Raw genomic sequence first — 19,478 nt, forward strand, 5'->3', positions numbered from 1 at the left:
CTTAGTTTTGCTCCGCCCCCGAGAACCCAGTGCGCATGTCCGCTGCTGCTGTCTTTGTCCTTTCACAATTCGCTCCGGGCGGCCGGGAAGGTGCCGGAGTCTCAACGAATTAAAATAAAAGGGAATCTGTTAGCGGGGGTTTCACGCGCTCTGTGAGTGCGGGTTTTGTTTAAACTTGGTGAGTGACGGCTACAAAGGTAAGCGGTAGGTTTTTGGTTGCAGTGACGGGGTGGGAAGTAGTTTGAGAAGCCGGACTGGCCCGGTCCAAGTGCGGAGCTGAGGCGGAGAGGCGACAGTATTCCCGGGCGAGGGGTGGGGGGAAGGAGGGTCCATGCCCACCTTTCAAAACCTTCCCGCCGCTACCCGGGCGCAGCACTGACGGTCCGGCCGCCTCCACTCGAAACGTACTTTTACTTCTCCTTTGCTGCAACTCTTGTTTATTTTCCGGGCCGGCGCTGCTGATTCAGAAGTTACTTACAACGGCACCTCTCATGACTCCAGCGTGCAGGATATGTTGAATGTTGTGTCCTTGCGCAACATTCTCTGCAATCTCCGAAAATGTATTATGTCGCACCAAGGAATTTATTTTACGTAAACTTCGTGGCTGGAGTCGATGACGAGTCAACTCTAGATGGGCCATAATCACATAATGCTGAAAATGATCAAATCTGCGCAAAATTCAGCATTCTTCGATTATTCATTATTTGCTGTAGAATTGAAGATGATGGAACATCTTGGATCACCTGTACTCTAAATTAAAACATGCAAGGCCAAGTCTCATACATTGACAGTTTTTTTCTAAATACATTAAAAATGGTGTGGGGGACTTGGTGTTCAGAGTTTACTATTGCATGAGTAGCAAGTCCAATCCACTGTCTCAATGAAGAAACAAACTGTTAAAGATCAAGAGATTCAATGCATAAATCATGGAGGAATTTTACACACACACTGGTTTATTTGCAAGCGGTGAGGGGCACATAAAATAGAATGGGAGGCTACCTCACCACCCTCCTGCCTACCCCAGAGCTGTCCCCCCCATCATATGGTGGACAAGAAGGATGTCATCCAGCCTGTCCACCCATAGGCCTGTTGAGACCCTTAACTGGCCAATTAAGAGCCTGTTTCCACCTTCACTGCCATAATACATTGAGTGGGGTAAGGCAGAGCGAAGATGGCCAGCCCATTCTTTGATGACTTTGGGCTAAAAGGTGGGAAGGAATGGCGGTATCCCCTGCCCTCAATGGGGTGTCCTCTGCCCACTGGGGGAGCCCTCAAGATGGTACCTCCCTTTGCATCCCTTCCTCCTTCCCCCACCCCCCACTTGCTTACTCCTACACCACACCCCTCTGCACCTGGGTTCCTGATCCCTCCCTGACCAAAAGCCCCAGACTCATTTGTAAATCTGGCATCCATGTTCTTCCTTCTTGAGACTCCTTGTAATCGAATCGCAACAGCAGCAGTCACTACTGCATTCAGGGGCCATTCAGCTGCTGGCTAGTCAGATTGGCCAACAGCTCGAGGGTGGGGGTCCTGTCCCTGAGGGATGGAGGTGCTACTCTCAGCTCATTAAGGCCACCCCCCAGTGTATTTTTGCTGCATGAAGTTGGTTGGTTCAAGACCGACTTTATTACCGGGGTCAGGGGGACGTCTAAGTATTAAGCCCCATAATATTCACCTCCTATGAGTTTCTATTTTTTCAAACCTAGACCCAATATAGAAAAAAACTGAAAAGATGGATACATAATGGTCAAAAAGGAATATATATTTCCTGTCAAACTTTAATGGCAAAGGAACTAATGACATCCTTTGCCCTCTTGGAGAAAATACCATAGTAATATGTAAATCTAGGCAGTAGTTAATAAATTTAAAATACTGTGCAAGGAAATAGTAACAAATCTCTGGGTTTTGTGATCCAATGGTGATTACACTGAATTGGAAAAAACAAGTCAACAGAGTTGGAAAGCTGGCTGAATGCAAAATGAATTAGTTGCTCAAATAGCTTCACCTGGAAGGGCTGGTTTTCAAGAAAATATTAGATATTTATAACTTACTAGAAACAATCTTGGAAATGTGCGCACCATGGGTCTTAGAAGCCTTTCACCAGCATTACACTGTAAAACATAAACAATTCAGAGAAAGTGGATAAAACCTGACTTAAGTTTTGCAGCCTTTAAAACTAATACAAACCTGATCACTAGCACATTTTTGGTTGAAGGACCCCTTTTTAAGCAGATTAGTAATCATGGACCTCCCATATAAATTATAATATATAATATTTATATGTAAGTGCTCCATGTAAACATTGTTTTAATAATGCTTTTAAGTAAACAGTATTTGAGTTTTGCTGAAAAAAGAGATGTGCTATCGAAGCGTTTTGTCTTGCACCCATCAGGGCAGCTTGCAAGATAAACTAAAAGTTAATGGGACAACAATTTATACTGCATGAGAAGTGAGTGCTGATTAGTTGGCAAGTGGACTCTGATTAGTAGAGGTGTTGCCATGGAGAATGCAGCAGAGAACTGTTAACTGACAAGCTTTTGTTCAAATTCAAACCAGGCAGCTTGACTCTGGTCAAGGCATTGCCATGGAAAATGAACCAGGGAATGGCTGTCCCCCAGCTTTTGTTTAGCTGAGAAAGGCACAATGCGTGGACATGCTCCTTCTGTCTGCAAAGATCAAGACCCTGTACATGAGTATATGTTGCTTCTAGCATACTTAAATGAGCCACACTGTGAGCCCGACTTATAATCTTAAATTAGTTTTCAGTGTAATTCTCAATACAATCAAGATTGTGAACAAAAGCTTGGGGGACAGCCATTCCCTGGTTCATTCCGCATGGCAATACCTTGACTAATCGGAGTCAAGCTGCCTGGTTTGAATTTGTACAAAAGCTTGGCATTTAACCGTTCTCTGCTACACTCTATGGTAATGCCTCTACCAATCAGAGTCCACTTGCCAACCAATCAGCACTCTCCTGTGCAGTATAAATTGTTGTTCCCTCCACTGTTGCTTTATCTCATAAGCTGTCCTGATGAATGCAGGATGAAAAGCTTCGATAGTGTGTCTTTTTTCAGCCATACTCAAGTTCTGTACTACTTAATGAAAACAGTATTTACTTACTATTCATGGGATTGGGGTTAAATATTATATTAGCATGGATTGGAGATAGACAGAAAACAGAGTAAGAATAAATTGAACTTTTTCAGGTTGGCAGATTAACTGGCACAAGGATCAGTACTTGGCCCTCAGCAATTTACAATCAATATTAATGACAGATGAAGGGACTGAGTGTAATGATCCAAGTTTGCTGATGATGCAAAGTTAGGTGGAAAAGTAAGCTGTGAGGAGCATGCAAAAAAAGGCTGCAGAGGGACATAGACAGGTTGGATGAGTGGCCCGGAACATGATAGCTGAAGTAAAATGTGGTGAGGTGTGAAGTTCTCCAGTTTGGTAAGAAATTATTTTTTTTGAATGGTGAGAAACTGGGAAATGTTTGTATTCAAAGGTACTGGTGTCCTTGTACATGAATCACAAAGTTAGCATACAGATACAGCAAGCACTAGGATGGTAATTGGCATGTTTTTGTTACAAAGGAATTGGAGTATAACAAGTGTTGCTCCAATTTTACAGGGCATTGTTTAGGCCAGACCTGGAGCAGTGTGTGTAGTTGTGGTCTCCTTACCTAAGGAAGGACATACTTGCTGTAGAGTGAGTGCAGCAAAGGTTTATTAGACTGGTTCCTGTGATGAGTGGATGTCCTTTGAGGAGCGAATGAGTAGGCTAGGCTTATATTCCCTGGAGTTTAGAACAATGGGAGGTGATCTAATTAAAATACATAACATCCTTAAGGGACTTGTAGATGCTAAGAAAGTATTTCCCTGGTTGGAGAATCTGAAACACAGGGTCATAGTTGCAGAATAAGGGATCAGGCATTTAGGACAGAGATGAGGAGAAGGTTTTTCACTCAAAAGATTGTGAATCTTTGGAATTCTCTACCCCTGTGACAGCTAAGTCATTGAGTATATTCAAGGCTGTGATCAATAATTTTTAGATACTAAGGACATTTAAAGGATAAGGGAATACTGTGGGAAGATGAAGTTGAGATGGAATGGCAGAACAGTCTCAAAGGACCAAATGGTCTCTGCCTACCCCTATTTCTTATTAAGTTAGTTGTAATTTGAAGACTATTTCATTGATGTGGACAGTGCGGGACAAATCAGAGATAAAGGACAAGTTGAGACTCAAACAATTTAGTGTATGTCAACTGAACTGCTTTAATGTGGATAAAGATTGCCTGTTAATGGTATCCACACAACCAATTCACAGATCAAATCCAATACAAATAGCTATTGGCCAAATCATTATTTACTGCAATAACACCACATTTTGATATTTAACAAGCTCAAAGCAGGTGATTATTTTAGTTTGAAAAAAATAACTTCTCATAAAATTAGTTTCCTGTTTCCAATTGAATGCGACATTCTCAGGAATGTTTTACAGACCTGTGCAAACCAGACCCAGTTCCTTAATGTTATTTACTAATTCAAGGAATTTACATTACTGCAGCTTCGTGGAAGAGTTAAGCAAGTCAGACTAATACAAGAAATAAAAACACAAGATTAATATAAACAGAAATGCTGGTAATACTCAGCAGGCCAGCCAGCATTGCAATGGCAATTGCTCATTGCATGAGTCCAAATTGAATGCACCCTAGTATCACAACAGCAGCTGGCTTCTCACCATCCCTTCCCTCTTGCCAAACCTAAGTGCGAGGTTCACTGCTGAAAACAATGGCAGCCAATGTGCCCATCACCGTGTAGAAGTGCGAGTGTTTGGGAGCTTCGGATGTGGGCATCTTGTCAGCTGCTTATGTGGATCTTAATGTTAATTTATACAAACTGGGCAATTTATCTTTTTTCCTCCCCTCATTGTGTTTTTTTCTCGCCTGCCAGAGAGATTAGCACTAGCAGATGGGACACTTGAAGTTCCGGCACAAAATCATGAGCGAGGCTCAGAAATCATGTTTCACGTGTTGCATTTGCTAGAATTGGCATGTCTGCATCAGTTTATGTTCTTTACTGTTTCCAGTACCTGTCAGCACGCTTTGGCAACCTCTTCAAAATGCCAGCTGCAGAAGAAGACCACAGTCAGATAATCCGTGAGGTATGGGCAAATAACCTAGAAGAAGAGATGAGGAAAATTCGCCTGATTATTCAGAAATACAACTATATAGCAATGGTAAGTGTTCATGAACCATGTGAAAGAGTGTTTAAATTCTGACTACCTGATATTCCACTGCTGTAAATGGAGTGGTTAGAAACCTAGGGAATGAATTGAAAAAGGTATTGCTATGTATGTATCATAATATTATGCATTTATATGACAACATTTGTTTATACAGAAGTTTTGAAGAGAAGGAGCAGAAGGTGAGGGATCTAGTTTGTATTAAAATAATAGCAGGCTCCAAACAATTCATAATTGAGAGTAGGTTAACGTTGTTAGGTGTGTATTACAGACCCCCAGATAGTCAGCAGGAAATTGAGGAGCAAATATGTGCACAATTCGCGGAGTTGTGTAAAAACAATAACAGTAGGGTAATTATATTTCGTGATTTCAACTTTCCCAACATTAATTTGGATAGACTTAGTGTTAAGGGCTTGGATGGAGTGGATTTCTTGAAATGTGTACAGGAGAACTTTTTAGGTCAATATGTAGAGGGTCCAACAAGGGACGGTGCAGTGCTGGACCTAATTCTGGGGAATGAAGCCGGACAGATGGCTATGGTGGTGGTGGGGGAGCATTTTAGTGATAGCGACTACAACTTGGTACAATTTAAGTTGGTTACGGACAAAGAAATCGACAAGTTGCAAAAAAATGTTTGGATTGGGGGAGAGTGGATTTTAGTACAATAAGGCAGGCCAAGGTAGACTGGAAACAGATACTTGTGGAGAAATTTACCGAAGAGCAGTGGGTGGCGTTCAAAAAGGAAATGGGGAGGTACAGGCTCAACATGTTCCCTCTAGGGTGATAGGAAGAAGTAACAAGCCCAGAGAACCATGGATGACCAGAAATATTCAGGATGTGATGAGAAGGAAAAGAGAGGCTTTTAGCAGGTACAAGGGGAGCAAATCAGCAGGGGCATTAGTGGAGTATGGAAAGTGCAGGATGTAGCTTAAGAAAGCAATTAGGAGAGTAAAGAGAGGATATGAGAAAGCTCTGACTGGTAAAAGTAGGGAAAATCCTAAGATGTTCTATAAGTATATCAATGGGAAGAGGATAACCAGGGAAAGAGGAAGGTCCATTCGGGACAAGGGGGCAGTCTATGGGTGGAGCCAGAGGATATCGGTAGAGTGTTGGACAAATACTTCACATCCGTCTTCACCCAAGAGAATGAGGATGAAGGTATGGAACTCGGGACGAGAGACTGCAAGGTTCTTGAGCAAATTGATAGAGGAAGTGACAAGGTATTGGAGGTGTTGGCAGGCTTAAAAGTGGACAAATCTCCAGGTCCGGATGATTTGTGTCCCAGACTGCTGAGGGAGGCAAGGGAGGAGATCGCAAGGGCTCTGACCCAAATTTTTAATTCCTCTCTGGCCACGGGGAAGGTGCCAGAGGACTGGAGAACAGCTAATGTGGTTCCGCTATTTAAGAAGGGTTGTAAAGATAAGCCAGGGAACTACAGGCCAGTGAGTTTCACGTCAGTGGTAGGGAAACTATTGGAGAAAATTCTGAAGGAGAGTATCTATCTCCACTTGGAGAGGCAAGGTTTGATTAGGGATAGTCAGCATGGCTTTGTCAGAGGGAGGTCATGCCTAACAAATTTGATTGAATTTTTTGAGGAGGTGATTATGTGTGTAGATGAGGGTAGTGCAGTTGATGTAGTTTATATGGATTTCAGCAAAGCCTTTGACAAGGTCCCACATGGGAGACTTATAAAGAAGGCAAATGCATATGGGATACAGGTAATTTGATAAGGTGGATTCAAAATTGGCTTAGTTGCAGAAGACAGAGGGTGATGACAGAAGGCTGCTTTAGTGACTGGAAGCCAGTGTCCAGTGACGTACTACAGGGATCTGTGCTCAGTCCCCTATTATTCATCATTTATATAAATGACATAGATGACTATGTGGGGGATAGGATTAGTAAGATTGCGGATGACACAAAGATTGGCCGGGTGGTTAACAGTGAGGTTGAGTGTCTTGGGCTACAGGAAGATATAGACGGGGTGGTCAAATGGGCAAATAAGTGGCAGATGGAATTTAACCCTGAAAAGTGTGAGGTGATACACTTTGGAAGGAGTAATTTGACAAGGAACTGTTCAATGAATGGCATGACAGTAGGAAGTTCTGAGAAACAAAGGGACCTTGGCGTGTGTGTCCATAGATCTCTGAAGGTGGAGGGTCATGTTAGTGGGGTGATGAAAAAGGCATATGGAACACTTGCCTTTATCAATCGAGGCATAGATTACAAAAGTAGGGAGGTCATGTTGGAGTTGTATAGAACCTTGGTGAGGCCACAGCTGGAGTACTGTGCCGTTCTGGTTGCCACATTATAGGAAGGATGTGATTGCACTGGAGGGGGTGCAGAGGAGATTCACCAGGATGTTATCTGGGATGAAACATTTAAGTTATGAAGAGAGGTTGGATAGACTTGGGTTGTTTTTGTTGAAGCAGAGAAGACTGAGCGGCGACCAGATCGAGGTGTACAAGATTAGAGGCATGGACAGGGTGGATAGGGAGCAGCTGTTCCTCTTAGTTGAAGGGTCAGTCACAAGGGGACACAAGTTCAAGGTGAGAGGCAGGAGGTTTAGGGGGATGTGAGGAAAACCTTTTTCCCCGGAGGGTGGTGATGGTCTGGAATGCACAGCCTGAGAGGGTGGTGGAGGCAGGATGCCTCACATCCTTTAAAAAGTACCTGGATAAGCACTTGGCACGTCATAACATTTAAGGCTATGGGCCAAGTGCTGGTAAATGGGATTAGGTAGGTTGGTCGGGTATTTTTCACGTGTCGGTGTAGACTTGATGGGCCGAAAGGTCTCTTCATTTCTGCAAAATGGGTTAGTTTGGGTTAATCTTGGACACAATAGAAATCTAATGCCTAGCTTTGAATATCTTGCCCTGTCTGTTGGGAAGGGATGGTGAATGCACAGATGGGAAACTCATATGGGAAAGCAGTAACTTAAAAGGTTCTAAGTTTTAAAATTTATCAGGTAAAGATGAGAGAAGATATTTACTTCAATGAAAAATTGTTCTACATACAGTGAGGAAAGAGAAAGAACTTTCATTTATATAGTGCCTTTTCATGACCTCAGTCCCAAAGTGGCTTCACAGCCAATGAAGAACTATTGCCATTTTGTAATGTGGGAGAACAGGCCATGAGGTTACATACACCAGGATCCTATTTAAAAATAAGGGACGAATGATAACTCTGTTTCAAGGACATTGGTTGAGGAATAAATGTCGGTTAGGTCAATGGGAAAAATCCCTGATCTTTGAATATTGCCACAGATCTTTTATGTTCAAGTGAGAGGGCAGATTTGGCCTTTGTCCATGTAAAAGATGGCACCTCTGAAACTGTAGCATTCACTCAGTGCAGTATTGAATTGTTAGCTTAGTTTATTTGCTCATGTCTCAAGTGGGGTTTAAACCTTTTGACTGAGAGGTGACAATGCTACAGTATTTTATATTTTCCAAGAAAACTAAAGAAAAGGCACGTTGTTTGCATATTGCTAGAAAAGTCAAAAGGACAAGATTACAATGGCTTTCTAATTCTTCCTTCTGCACAAAAAAAGTAACAGCTGAGAAACGCTTTTGTTGGTTACTTATAACAACTTGCATTTATACAGCTCCTTCAATCCAGTAGACTGTCCCAAGATGCTTCACAGGAGCATTATAAATCACAGTCTGACATTGAGCCATATTAGGAGATATCAGGACAAGTGAGCAGAAGCTTGGTTGAAAAGTTAGGTTATAAGGAGTGCTTTAAAGGAGGAGGGAGAGAATTAGGGAGGTATTTACAGAGGTTAGGGTCTTGGCAGCTGTAGGCACAGCCGCCAGTGATTGAGTAATTAAAATCGGAGATTCTCAAGAGGCCAGGATTAGAGGAGCACAGATACCTTGGAAGGTTGTGGGGCTGGAGGAAGTTACAGAGATAGGGAAGAGCGAGGCTATGGAGGGATTTGAAAAAAAAGAGAATTTTAAAAATTGATGAGTTGCCTGCCGGACCGGGAGCCATTTTTATCAAAGATTACAGGGCTAATAGTTGAATAGGACTTGGTGTGGATCAGGATACAAGCAGCAGTATAAAACTTGGGTTAGTAGTAGATGGCATGCTTTAGTGCTGGAAAACATCAAATATATATTTGTTTTAGCATGTACCAAAGCATCCTCAATTCCCTACACCAGCTTCTAATAATGCTTGTGCCACAGGAAAAGGGGAATTTCTCAGCCTGGAGATCGAATAAAGAGAGCCAATAATTTTTTTTCAATAAGGCAAAAAGAATCTCTTTGTTTTTGCATTAGAATTCCAATCCTTTAGAGCTGCTACTCTGTTATTAGCGATGCCTAATTTTTATTTTCTGTCTATCTTAGGATTGTACATCCACCTTGCATCCACCTTTCTTTTTCATATACTTTGAATTCCTTAAAGTTACTTTTTCTTCCAACAAATTATTCAGTGGAACTAGTTTAAATTTTCCTATATCGTTAATGGTGACAAACAAAAGTTGGGTTAGCCCTGAAATCTGGCCTTCAGGCACCAACTAATGAATCACTACAAGTATAATTGGTGGCAATGAAAACACAGTTGCTGATTTGGAGATGTGCCATTACTGATGGAAGGTTTGAGTGTAAGTAATCATAGAATGCAGAAAGACCATTTGGTGCACCTCGGGTGTGTTTCCGCCACCCATTTAAACTCCTTAAGAAAATTTCACAAATTATAGCTGTTTCCAAAGAGAAATAAGTGCAATTCCAGAAAATTTCTTTGTTTTTGCATCTTTACTGTTCAACCCTGGCATATTAATCCCACATCTGTGAACCCAGCAGCATAGAAACTATAGCAAAAGCAAGCTAATGTGAATAATGGAAGTCTGAAATAAAAGCAGAAAATGCTGGAAAACCCTCAAGTCAGGCAGCATCTTTGGAGAGAAAAACACAGTTCATGGTTCAGGTCAGTGACTTTTCATCAGAACTGTAGGTCAATGACCTGAATTGTTAACTCTGTTCCCTTTCCACAGAACGCGACTCACCTGAATGTTTTCCAACGTTTTCTATTTTCATTTGCATAGAAACTAACATATCCTTTGAATAATTAAGCTATCTGCCTATATTTAACCAAATTGCTTTTGCAGGAAGACTGATCCACATATTCACGATATTGGTGGGTGGACTAGGGGGAAGATAATTCCTTCCTCCCTTATAATAGTTTAATTGACATTTTGACTCAGTTTCAGTATGCCATCGTTTTCTAATTTTTAGTTCAAAACTCTTACAATATTATTATCTGGATTCTGCACTTCACCGCTTGTCACGCCATCTTTTCTATAATAAAAACAAGCATGGTTCTTCTATTCTCCACTTATAACTGGAGTCTCTCCATCTTCATTGAACCCTCTTCAATGCATAATATTGTATGAAAGAATCCATCCAAGTACCCAAAATAGCAACAGTTTTACAAATATAACCACACTAGTTGTTCCTGTCTCCTCTCCAATTACTTAATGATTTCACATTTTAATTATAACGCTTGTCCTTTCACCCTCATTTTTTTTGTGGGTGTCCATTGGGTTGCAGATCAACAGGGGGAAGATTAGTACTGAAATTGCTGAGCAGTGGGAATTGGCAGCTATACAGTAATAGAATCATACAGTATAAAAGGGAGGCCATGTGGCCTGTTATGCCAATACCCACTTTTGAAAGAGCTACCTAATTAGCCTCGCTCATTTGCTCTTTCTCCATAGTCCTGTAAATTTTCCATCTTCAAGTATTATCCAATACCCTTTTTGAAAGTTATCATTGAATTTGCTTTCATCACTCCTGCAGGCAATGCATTCGAGGTTGTATCAGTGTATAAAAATATTTTCCTAATGTCACTTCTAATTCTTTTGCTAATTACCTTAAATGTCCACTCGTTATGCATTTGGCTGGAACAGTTATAGGGGAGGTGGTGGCATTGTGGTATTGTCGCTGGACTGGTACTCCTGGGGGCCCGGGTTTGAATCCTACCATGGTGAAATTTTGAATTCAGTAAAAATCTGGAATTAAAAGTCTGATGATGACTACGAAACTATTGTCGATTGTTGTAAAGGCCCATTTGGTTCACTAATGTCCTTTTAGGGGAGGAAATCTGCCATCCTTACCTGGTCTGGCCTACATGTATCTCCAGGCCTACATGTGTCTCCAGACCTACAGCAATGTGGGTAACTCTTAAATGCCCTCTAAACAAGGGCAATTGGGGGTGGGCAATAAATGCTGTCCTAGCCAGTGACACCCATATCCCATAAACAAATGGAAAAAAACAGTACTAGGTCTCAGCATAAGTGAGACTGTTCTATGCTAGGCTAACAGGTGATACTGTATATGTGACACAGATATTTAACTTTCAGTCTCATTTCATGAGCTGTTTTTATTTTGTTTCCCTTGGCTCATCAGTTTACTAAATTTTTAAGTTGTATTAATAAGTGATCAACTTTAGATGTTAAATATTCAACCTTTTAATAGGATACAGAGTTTCCTGGTGTTGTGGTAAGACCAATTGGGGAATTCCGTAGCACTGTAGATTACCAATACCAGCTTCTGCGATGTAATGTGGACTTGCTGAAAATCATTCAGCTAGGATTGACGTTCATGAATGAGAAAAACCAGTATCCTCCTGGAACCTCTACTTGGCAATTCAACTTTAAATTCAACCTTACGTAAGTCCAAATAATGCTGTCCAACCGTATGTGTCATGTTCTTTTTTTTTACTTTTACCAAGGTTTGATGTGTTGCTGTATATGGCTTTATTAGTGCTGTCTAGTATTTCATCCAAGTGGATGTTGTGCAACAAGTTATTTGCTTTTAGTGCCATGACAGTTGAGTTCTTACCCAGTATCTCTCATAAATACACTTCCAGTAGGGTTTGCTCGTTAGTGATCTGGAGCAGGATTCCAGTTCTTGCACTCCAGTTGTGCTAATTGCAGTTGCGGTGCCTTGGATGAGGTTGATTAACTTGTCAGAGTTGCCTCATACATGGCACCTTCTTGGTCTATGTGATAGTTATTTACTGGATACACTTGCTGAATCATTGGGGGTGCCTACATGCATTTTAACCAGCTATGACTTAATTTCCTGAAAGCATATCAACTTCAAAATTGTAATTTAGTAACACTTGTCAACAGAGTTGTTCACTATAATGATTCTTCATGCATTTGGTAATTGTATAAGGGGTGAAGTAACTTTAAAAGGTTACTTCATTTTATAGAAAAATAATTAAATTTAATTTGAGTTTTAGTGTCTATCGAATGATCATTGTGGAGGGGAAAAATATATTTGAAAACTGTTTTATTTTAAAGGGAGGACATGTATTCACAAGACTCGATAGATCTGTTGAGAACTTCCGGGCTCCAGTTCAAAAAACATGAAGAAGAAGGAATTGAAACTTCCTATTTTGCAGAGCTGCTCATGACATCTGGCGTGGTGCTGTGTGATAATGTTAAATGGCTTTCATTTCACAGGTTGGTCCCTGCAATTAAAGTGGAGTATTTAACATTTATATAGATTATAACCTGATCATGTGCTTCTTGCCCCCACCACCCCCTCATCTTCTTTTTCTCCATTCCTCAAGACATTGGCTCATGATGCAACAGTACAACAAGAACTGGCTGCCGTTTGGTCCCTCCGATAGTTGGCCATTCTTTGTGTGAACTTAAACAAACTGGGCAGGCAAATTGATCATCTTGCCATTTTGCTGAGGTGGACCTAGCATCCACATATGCAAGGGTGACAAAGAAAATGATCAGGAATTGAAACTAAAAACAAAAGAACTGTGGATGCTGGAAATCCAAAACAAAAACAGAATTACCTGGAAAAACTCAGCAGGTCTGGCAGCATCAGCGGAGAAGAAAAGAGTTGACGTTTCGAGTCCTCATGACCCTTCGACAGAACTTGAGTTCGAGTTGGGACTCGAACTCAAGTTCTGTGGAAGGGTCATGAGGACTCGAAACGTCAACTCTTTTCTTCTCCGCCGATGCTGCCAGACCTGCTGAGTTTTTCCAGGTAATTCTGTTTTTGTTTAGGAATTGAAACTGTTTGGTCTATTCCGAATACTTGCTCTTCTAATCTGTAAATAGACCAATCCCTGCTGATCCTTTCTCAGAATAAAATGTTAATTATTTTTAACACTCAGGTGGACAACATGCGAACTAAGGCTCACTAGTATCCTAATCTTTTTTTGACAGTGCTAACAATTAAAAAATACAACCTCTGTTTCTGTGATTGAAACTGAATCAGAATATGAAATCATTAACTATGGACAGTCAGCATAAACGTATTAATGGAAGGTCATATCTGACTATAAATTGATTGAATTTTAAAGGAGGTAACAAGGAAGGTTTGATATTGTCCATGGATTTTAGTGAGGCTTTTGACAAGGTAGACTAGTCAGAAAAGTAAAAGCCTATGATATCTAAGGGAAAGTGGCAAGTTGGATCCAAAGTCAGCTCAGTGGTAGGAAGCATAGGGTCTTGCTTGGTGGGTATTTTTGTGATTGGAAGGTTGTTTCCAGTGAGGTTCTGTAGGGCTTAGTACTAGATCCCTTGTTTTTCATGTTATATATCAATGATTTTGATTTAAATGTAGGGGGCTTGATTAAGAAGTTTGCAGTTGATACAGAAATGGACCATGTGGCTAATAATGAGGAAGAAACCTGTACACTGTCAGAAGATATCAATAGACTGACCAGATGGGCAGAAAAGTGGCAGACACAAAAAAATTAGGTGGTGCATTTGGGAGGAAAAACAAGGCAAAGGAATACATAATAAATGGTAGGATACTAAGAAGTATAGAAGAACAGAGGTACTTGGAGTATATGTCCACAGATTCCTGAAGTTTGCAGAAACTGATGAGTTAGCACTTAAAGGAACCCTCAGAATATTCAATTACTTTTACATTAAGACTTAACAGTTTCACTGAAACATTAACAGAAACTTTGCTAGCCTCTCAGCTAAGGTCTCATATGTTGCATTAGGTGAAAATGTAGGGGGAAGCAGGACCTCCCATCAGTGATCTTTAGTTTAACAGTCTTTTACACCTTTATTGGTTTTTCTGTTCTTGTGGCATAAGTAGATTTTTAAAAAACTTACAACTTTTCATTTTAAACATTAACTGTACCATTCTAAAATAAGAGTTCAATAATTAAAATTGTATTAACCCTGAGAAATTTGTTTTGGTGCAGTGGTTATGACTTTGGCTACTTGATCAAACTTCTAACCCACTCACGACTACCAGAAGAAGAGCAAGAGTTCTTTGATATCCTGCATTTGTTCTTCCCTGCTATCTATGATGTGAAGTATCTGATGAAAAGCTGTAAAAACCTTAAGGTATTTGTATGAAGTTGAATACAAATTGCATATTTTCAGCATACGTTAGACATCACAATTGAACAATAGTAAAAACAGTAATAATTAAGGTAAATGTACCAAAACAGCAAGTGTGCTTCCATTTTTTGTAAAATAATTTCAAGCAGGTTCATATGGTAAGACTTCTGTGTGTATATGCATCTGCCTGTAGGTCACTACTTTACAAAAATGAGGAAAATAGTCATTGACTAAAATTGTATTTCTATCAGCCAGATTTCTTTTGAAGAACAAAAAAGATTTATTATGTTACCAGTAAGAAAGCCTTCAGTTTATGTCAAGCATAGGATTCATTTCACTGTGCCTTTGCTTCCTTTCATGTGCAGGAGTGCTCTTCCTGACTTCACAGGCTGGCCGCTGAATGTCTGCTTTTTCTCCTCCCCAAGGCTCCCATCCCCTATTGCTTCAACTTTCTCTCATAGTCATTGCCGCCTCCCACTGCTAGTGAGGCAGTGGTCTGAAATTCTAATTTTTTCACTGGTAATCAGCTTGGGACAGCCAGCAGATGGCCGAAGCTTGTCTGTCAGACATAAAGGAGGCCTCCAGCTAAAATAGTCTTGGGCCTACCCATTCTGGCATAGGGGTTGTACCCTGCACCCAGTTTGCATCAGCAGGCTGGCACAAACAATTACTGTATCTGTGTTCCAAATAACATTTCTAACTGAAAAATGTGTTATAAAGCCTAATTGCTGTAGCAGCCATCTAATCTGAAATTAAGCAGGCACATTTAACAGTTAGTGGATATTTTCCACAGGGTGGCCTACAAGAAGTTGCTGAACAGCTTGAGCTGGAGCGAATTGGACGACAGCATCAAGCAGGCTCAGATTCACTACTGACAGGCATGGCTTTCTTCAGAATGAGGGAGGTATGAAAGTGACACATGTTATAGCAATTTTTAAAAACATTTTAATATTAATAAATATTAACAACTGGCGCAAACCATCATCTTACAAGATGGAAGGCTGTTGCCACCTTAATAATCAGACTGTTGGTTCAACTCTTTTTCTTGTATGGACTGCAGAAATTTTTTTGAAGTAGTGCAGAATAAATTCTTCCTGTTTTGACTTGTTTTTCCAATTCTGTACCATACAACACTTAAACGATGTGCTGTAAAATACAAGTTATGCTCACTTGGGTGAGTAAGGACAGTGCTGGAACATGTACAGACTGTTATATCAACAAAAACAGCAATCACATCCCACAAACAGCAATGACATTAATAACCAGTGAATCTGTTTTCTGGTGGTGTTGGTTGAGAGAGGAATATTGACTGGAATGTGAAGAGAACTCAGTTTATCTCTGACATTGTTCCCTGATGTAATTTTAATATGAAGTTACTGTATTTAAAACTTTATGAATCCAAAGACAATAATTTTGTATTTGTCTATAGGATAAAAGAGAGCACACAATATCTAAATAAAATTTCTCTTTAAATATACAAGCTTGGCCAAGCTATATCCTGAGCCTAAACCTTGAGATGAAAGGAGTGCATTACACACAGCAGGCTTTGGTTTCCTTTATTTTTGGGTGGACCGGTATGAGGCCTAGGATATTCCTTTTTGGCTCGGTATGAAGGCTGCTGAGAGAGTACACATAGTGCAAGGCTAATGAGACCCACGGAAATAATTAAATTGGGCATTTCAATATTATGTGATGGGACTGCCTGAGTATTGCACCAGTTATCAAGTACCCATGCCTGATGGGGAAGATCCAGTAAAGAGAAGAATTTTATGCTCTATAGCTCCAGCTGTTCCCTTTTGGCAACCTCTTGGATTGAATTCTTCTGCATTTTGCCACCCCTCACTGAAACAAAAATGTTACTGTTCTGGACATAGCCAACAGGAATTCATTGGTTGCTGCTGCCTGCAGTTTGCTCCCAAACTCCTGGTGCTCCAAGTGCATTACTTGCTCCATGTTAGCATGCTATACAAATATGTAGATTAGCAGACCATACAGTATGGGGCAAGGTTACTGTTTTATGCACAGGGGTTGCTGAAACATGCCAGCCCAATGCTGACTGTTGCTGTAAATTCATCCTAAATGTCTATACTTCTGTTTCTCAGTTATTTTTTGAAGACAACATTGATGACACAAAGTACTGTGGACATTTGTATGGTCTTGGATCAGGTTTAACTAACAACCACAATGGGACAGCTGGGACATCTGAAGAAGAAACCAACAGCAAACAGCACTGACCACAGCTGAGATATTTTATCAAACTTTGATGTTTTTAAACAGACATTTTACTACAAAATGAGTGTTATTCTCCTGGCACAAATTTTGGAGATATTTGGCAATACCCAGAGGTATTAAACATGGCTGCTTTTTTAAAGGAAAACACATTTTTGCCATTTGACATTTGTAAATGCTGTGCTGTTGCTCTTTGTTTTCTAGATCAGTAGATGACAAGGGAGGGAAACCAGACTATAGGTTAATCTGCAGTGGTCAAATAAGGATCCTTCAGATTGTACTCTGAAATATGTTTATGTTCTCTTCTTTTACCCCATCTTTTTTTCCTATTTTTCTCCCTTTAAGTTCCTTTTTCTCTTTTGTTTCCTCTTTGTTTTTCTTGATCAGGTGACGTTAGCAGTGAAAATTACACATCACAACGTTTTGGTAGTTTTGTGGAATAATGGGCCATAGCACCATGGACTTGTGCATTATGATAACTTTTGGCTTATTTTTATGAGAAGTATTTACATATGCTTAAAAAAAACATTTTCTTACAAAGGACTGCTGTAGGTGTAAAATGATTTCAGTACTAGCTATTCTAAGTTAATGTTTATTGTGCGGTACAGTGTTCACAAAATATTTTAATGGCATGTAGGGTGGAATTTCCATTATTTGAATGGAAAGAAAAGATCTAGATCCAGTAACACTGAGTAAGCCCCAAACCTTTACTATCCTGTTCAATTGACTTAAACAGCTAAAAGCAGGAATTTCAGCCGGGGGGATTGAACTTATTTTACAGTAGTACTGTCCTGTTATTTTTCAACATAATTGAGTTCATTTAAAACGAGTTATTCTTGTTTACACTTTTATCAAATACTTGTTATTAAAGTTATAACTAATACTGTTTATAGGAAGAAAATAGAATTAAGATTTTTTTTACTTCAATTTTTTTAAACAAAATTGTTAATTGTAGCTGTTGATCTGATTTTCATCATCTGAGTATCCCTTTGTTAAAAGTAAATCTAATTTTGCAATAGTGCTTTACCATACATAGTGTATGTACCATAGACCTGAAATGTGATATTTAATGGCAGGTAGATTCCCCATCTTCCATTGTGAACTGAATTGGATGCTTTTTGTTGTGATATGATTAATGACTGCATTACTGTTACCACAAGAATCATAAATTGATCCAAGTCCCATTGGTTAAATATTATAGTTTTGCTTTAAAATGATTTGAGTGGAAAATGCCACTTGTATATTTATTTAAACAAGACCTTCATACAGTTACTTTCACTTTTAAGTCAAGAATACGCTCAAGCCTTTTCACATTGCTTTGAAAGGGGTCTTTGTTGATGGAAGTATTTTTATCTGTAAAATGTTTAATTTACTTCATACATTGCTTAATTAGCTCTAACTAGCAAAAATGGGTCTTGATTTAAATAGCTGGGTCAAGACCCAGCTATTGATATTTCATGACAGATGAGGATCTTTTGGTTTTAAGCACTTCTCTCTACAGAAATCTGCTTTTAAGAATTAACTCATTGTATTTATTTTAATACTTTAGTAATGAGGCAGGCTATCCAAACTTTTAAACAAAAACCTGAACCAATGTAATTTAAATATGTTTGTAAATTAAAAGTTTGTTTCATACAATAACTGGATGTAAAATGTTTTGTCTTTGGAGGACAAACTTAGCAACAAAGAATAGCATATAATGACATTGTCACCCTGCATCCATACAATCTTCATTATACAAATGAACAATGGTACACAAAGTTTGGAGTTGCAGAATGTGAGTACCTATCTCCTCTTCGTAAAGCACCATGGAAAACGTTCTGTTAAAAGTTGTGATTTAAATGAGAGTTGATGTTTGCCACTTACATTTTGTTCACTCTAATTCTGCAAATGTCTTTATTTCCCTTTTACTATTTTAGTTTTAATGTTTGGTCTAAATTACACATTTGTTTGACTGCAGTTTCACCTTGTCATCAAATTTAAGACTATGTCCTCATCGAAGTCATGAATGAGAATGATGAAGAATTTAATTTTTTTCAATCACATTATAAATTCTGAACTGCTACAGTGTGTACTCCACTAGAATAATAGTGTAATTGATACCGCAGTAAGCTAGACCAATAATCATGGACGTTGTGCTTTAATGCCCTTCAAAATGTTTACATTAAAGTCACAATTTGTACCTTCTTGATGCAAATAGTGATATTGTTAATTAATGCACATTAGTGCACAAAGCTCAATGGTCTGAAATGTGGACTCACTGTGCATTTGCAGTGAACAAGGTCCATGTTAAATAATTGCTTATCTTAACTTTGAAAGGTAGTAATGGTTGGCTTTTTAACTTAGTGTGATTTAACAGTTGGCAGCAATATTGAAGTGAAATCATTAGATTATAGTGCCATTGTGGCTCAATGATAGTTCTCTTGCTTCTGAATCAGAAGATTGTGGCCTCAATCAAGTTTGGATTTGAGAAAGTGAAATAGGCTGGCAGTTATACAGGAGCGTTTCATTGCTGAGGCCCTTTCACTTAAAACATTAAACTGAGACCCATCTATTTATGAAGGGAACAAGATTCCATGGAACTTTCAAACATGATCACAATTTTGGTGTCCTGACCAATATAGATCAGTTAGTTATTATCACCAAAACAGATGACTGGTCATCTATCTTATTA

The 19,478-nt window shown here is 39.5% G+C and overlaps 1 protein-coding gene across 2 annotated transcripts; it reads left to right on the top strand.

Annotated features, from left to right (window-relative positions):
- Positions 1–53: 53 nt before the first annotated feature.
- cnot8 (CCR4-NOT transcription complex, subunit 8) lies at positions 54–18,442 on the top strand. Of its 2 annotated transcripts, none has more exons than XM_041193625.1 (7): positions 54–197; positions 5,089–5,238; positions 11,721–11,914; positions 12,554–12,715; positions 14,434–14,578; positions 15,369–15,479; positions 16,678–18,442. In XM_041193625.1, the coding sequence occupies exons 2-7, from the start codon at positions 5,122–5,124 to the stop codon at positions 16,807–16,809; spliced, it is 861 nt and encodes a 286-aa protein (XP_041049559.1). In that variant the 5' UTR covers positions 54–197; positions 5,089–5,121; the 3' UTR covers positions 16,810–18,442. The 2 variants fall into 2 exon arrangements, with proteins under 2 accessions (XP_041049559.1, XP_041049557.1); XM_041193623.1 differs by having other exon boundaries at positions 55–178.
- Positions 18,443–19,478: the final 1,036 nt, after the last annotated feature.

Source organism: Carcharodon carcharias, chromosome 8, assembly GCF_017639515.1.
Source record: "Carcharodon carcharias isolate sCarCar2 chromosome 8, sCarCar2.pri, whole genome shotgun sequence".
NCBI lineage: Eukaryota > Metazoa > Chordata > Chondrichthyes > Lamniformes > Lamnidae > Carcharodon > Carcharodon carcharias.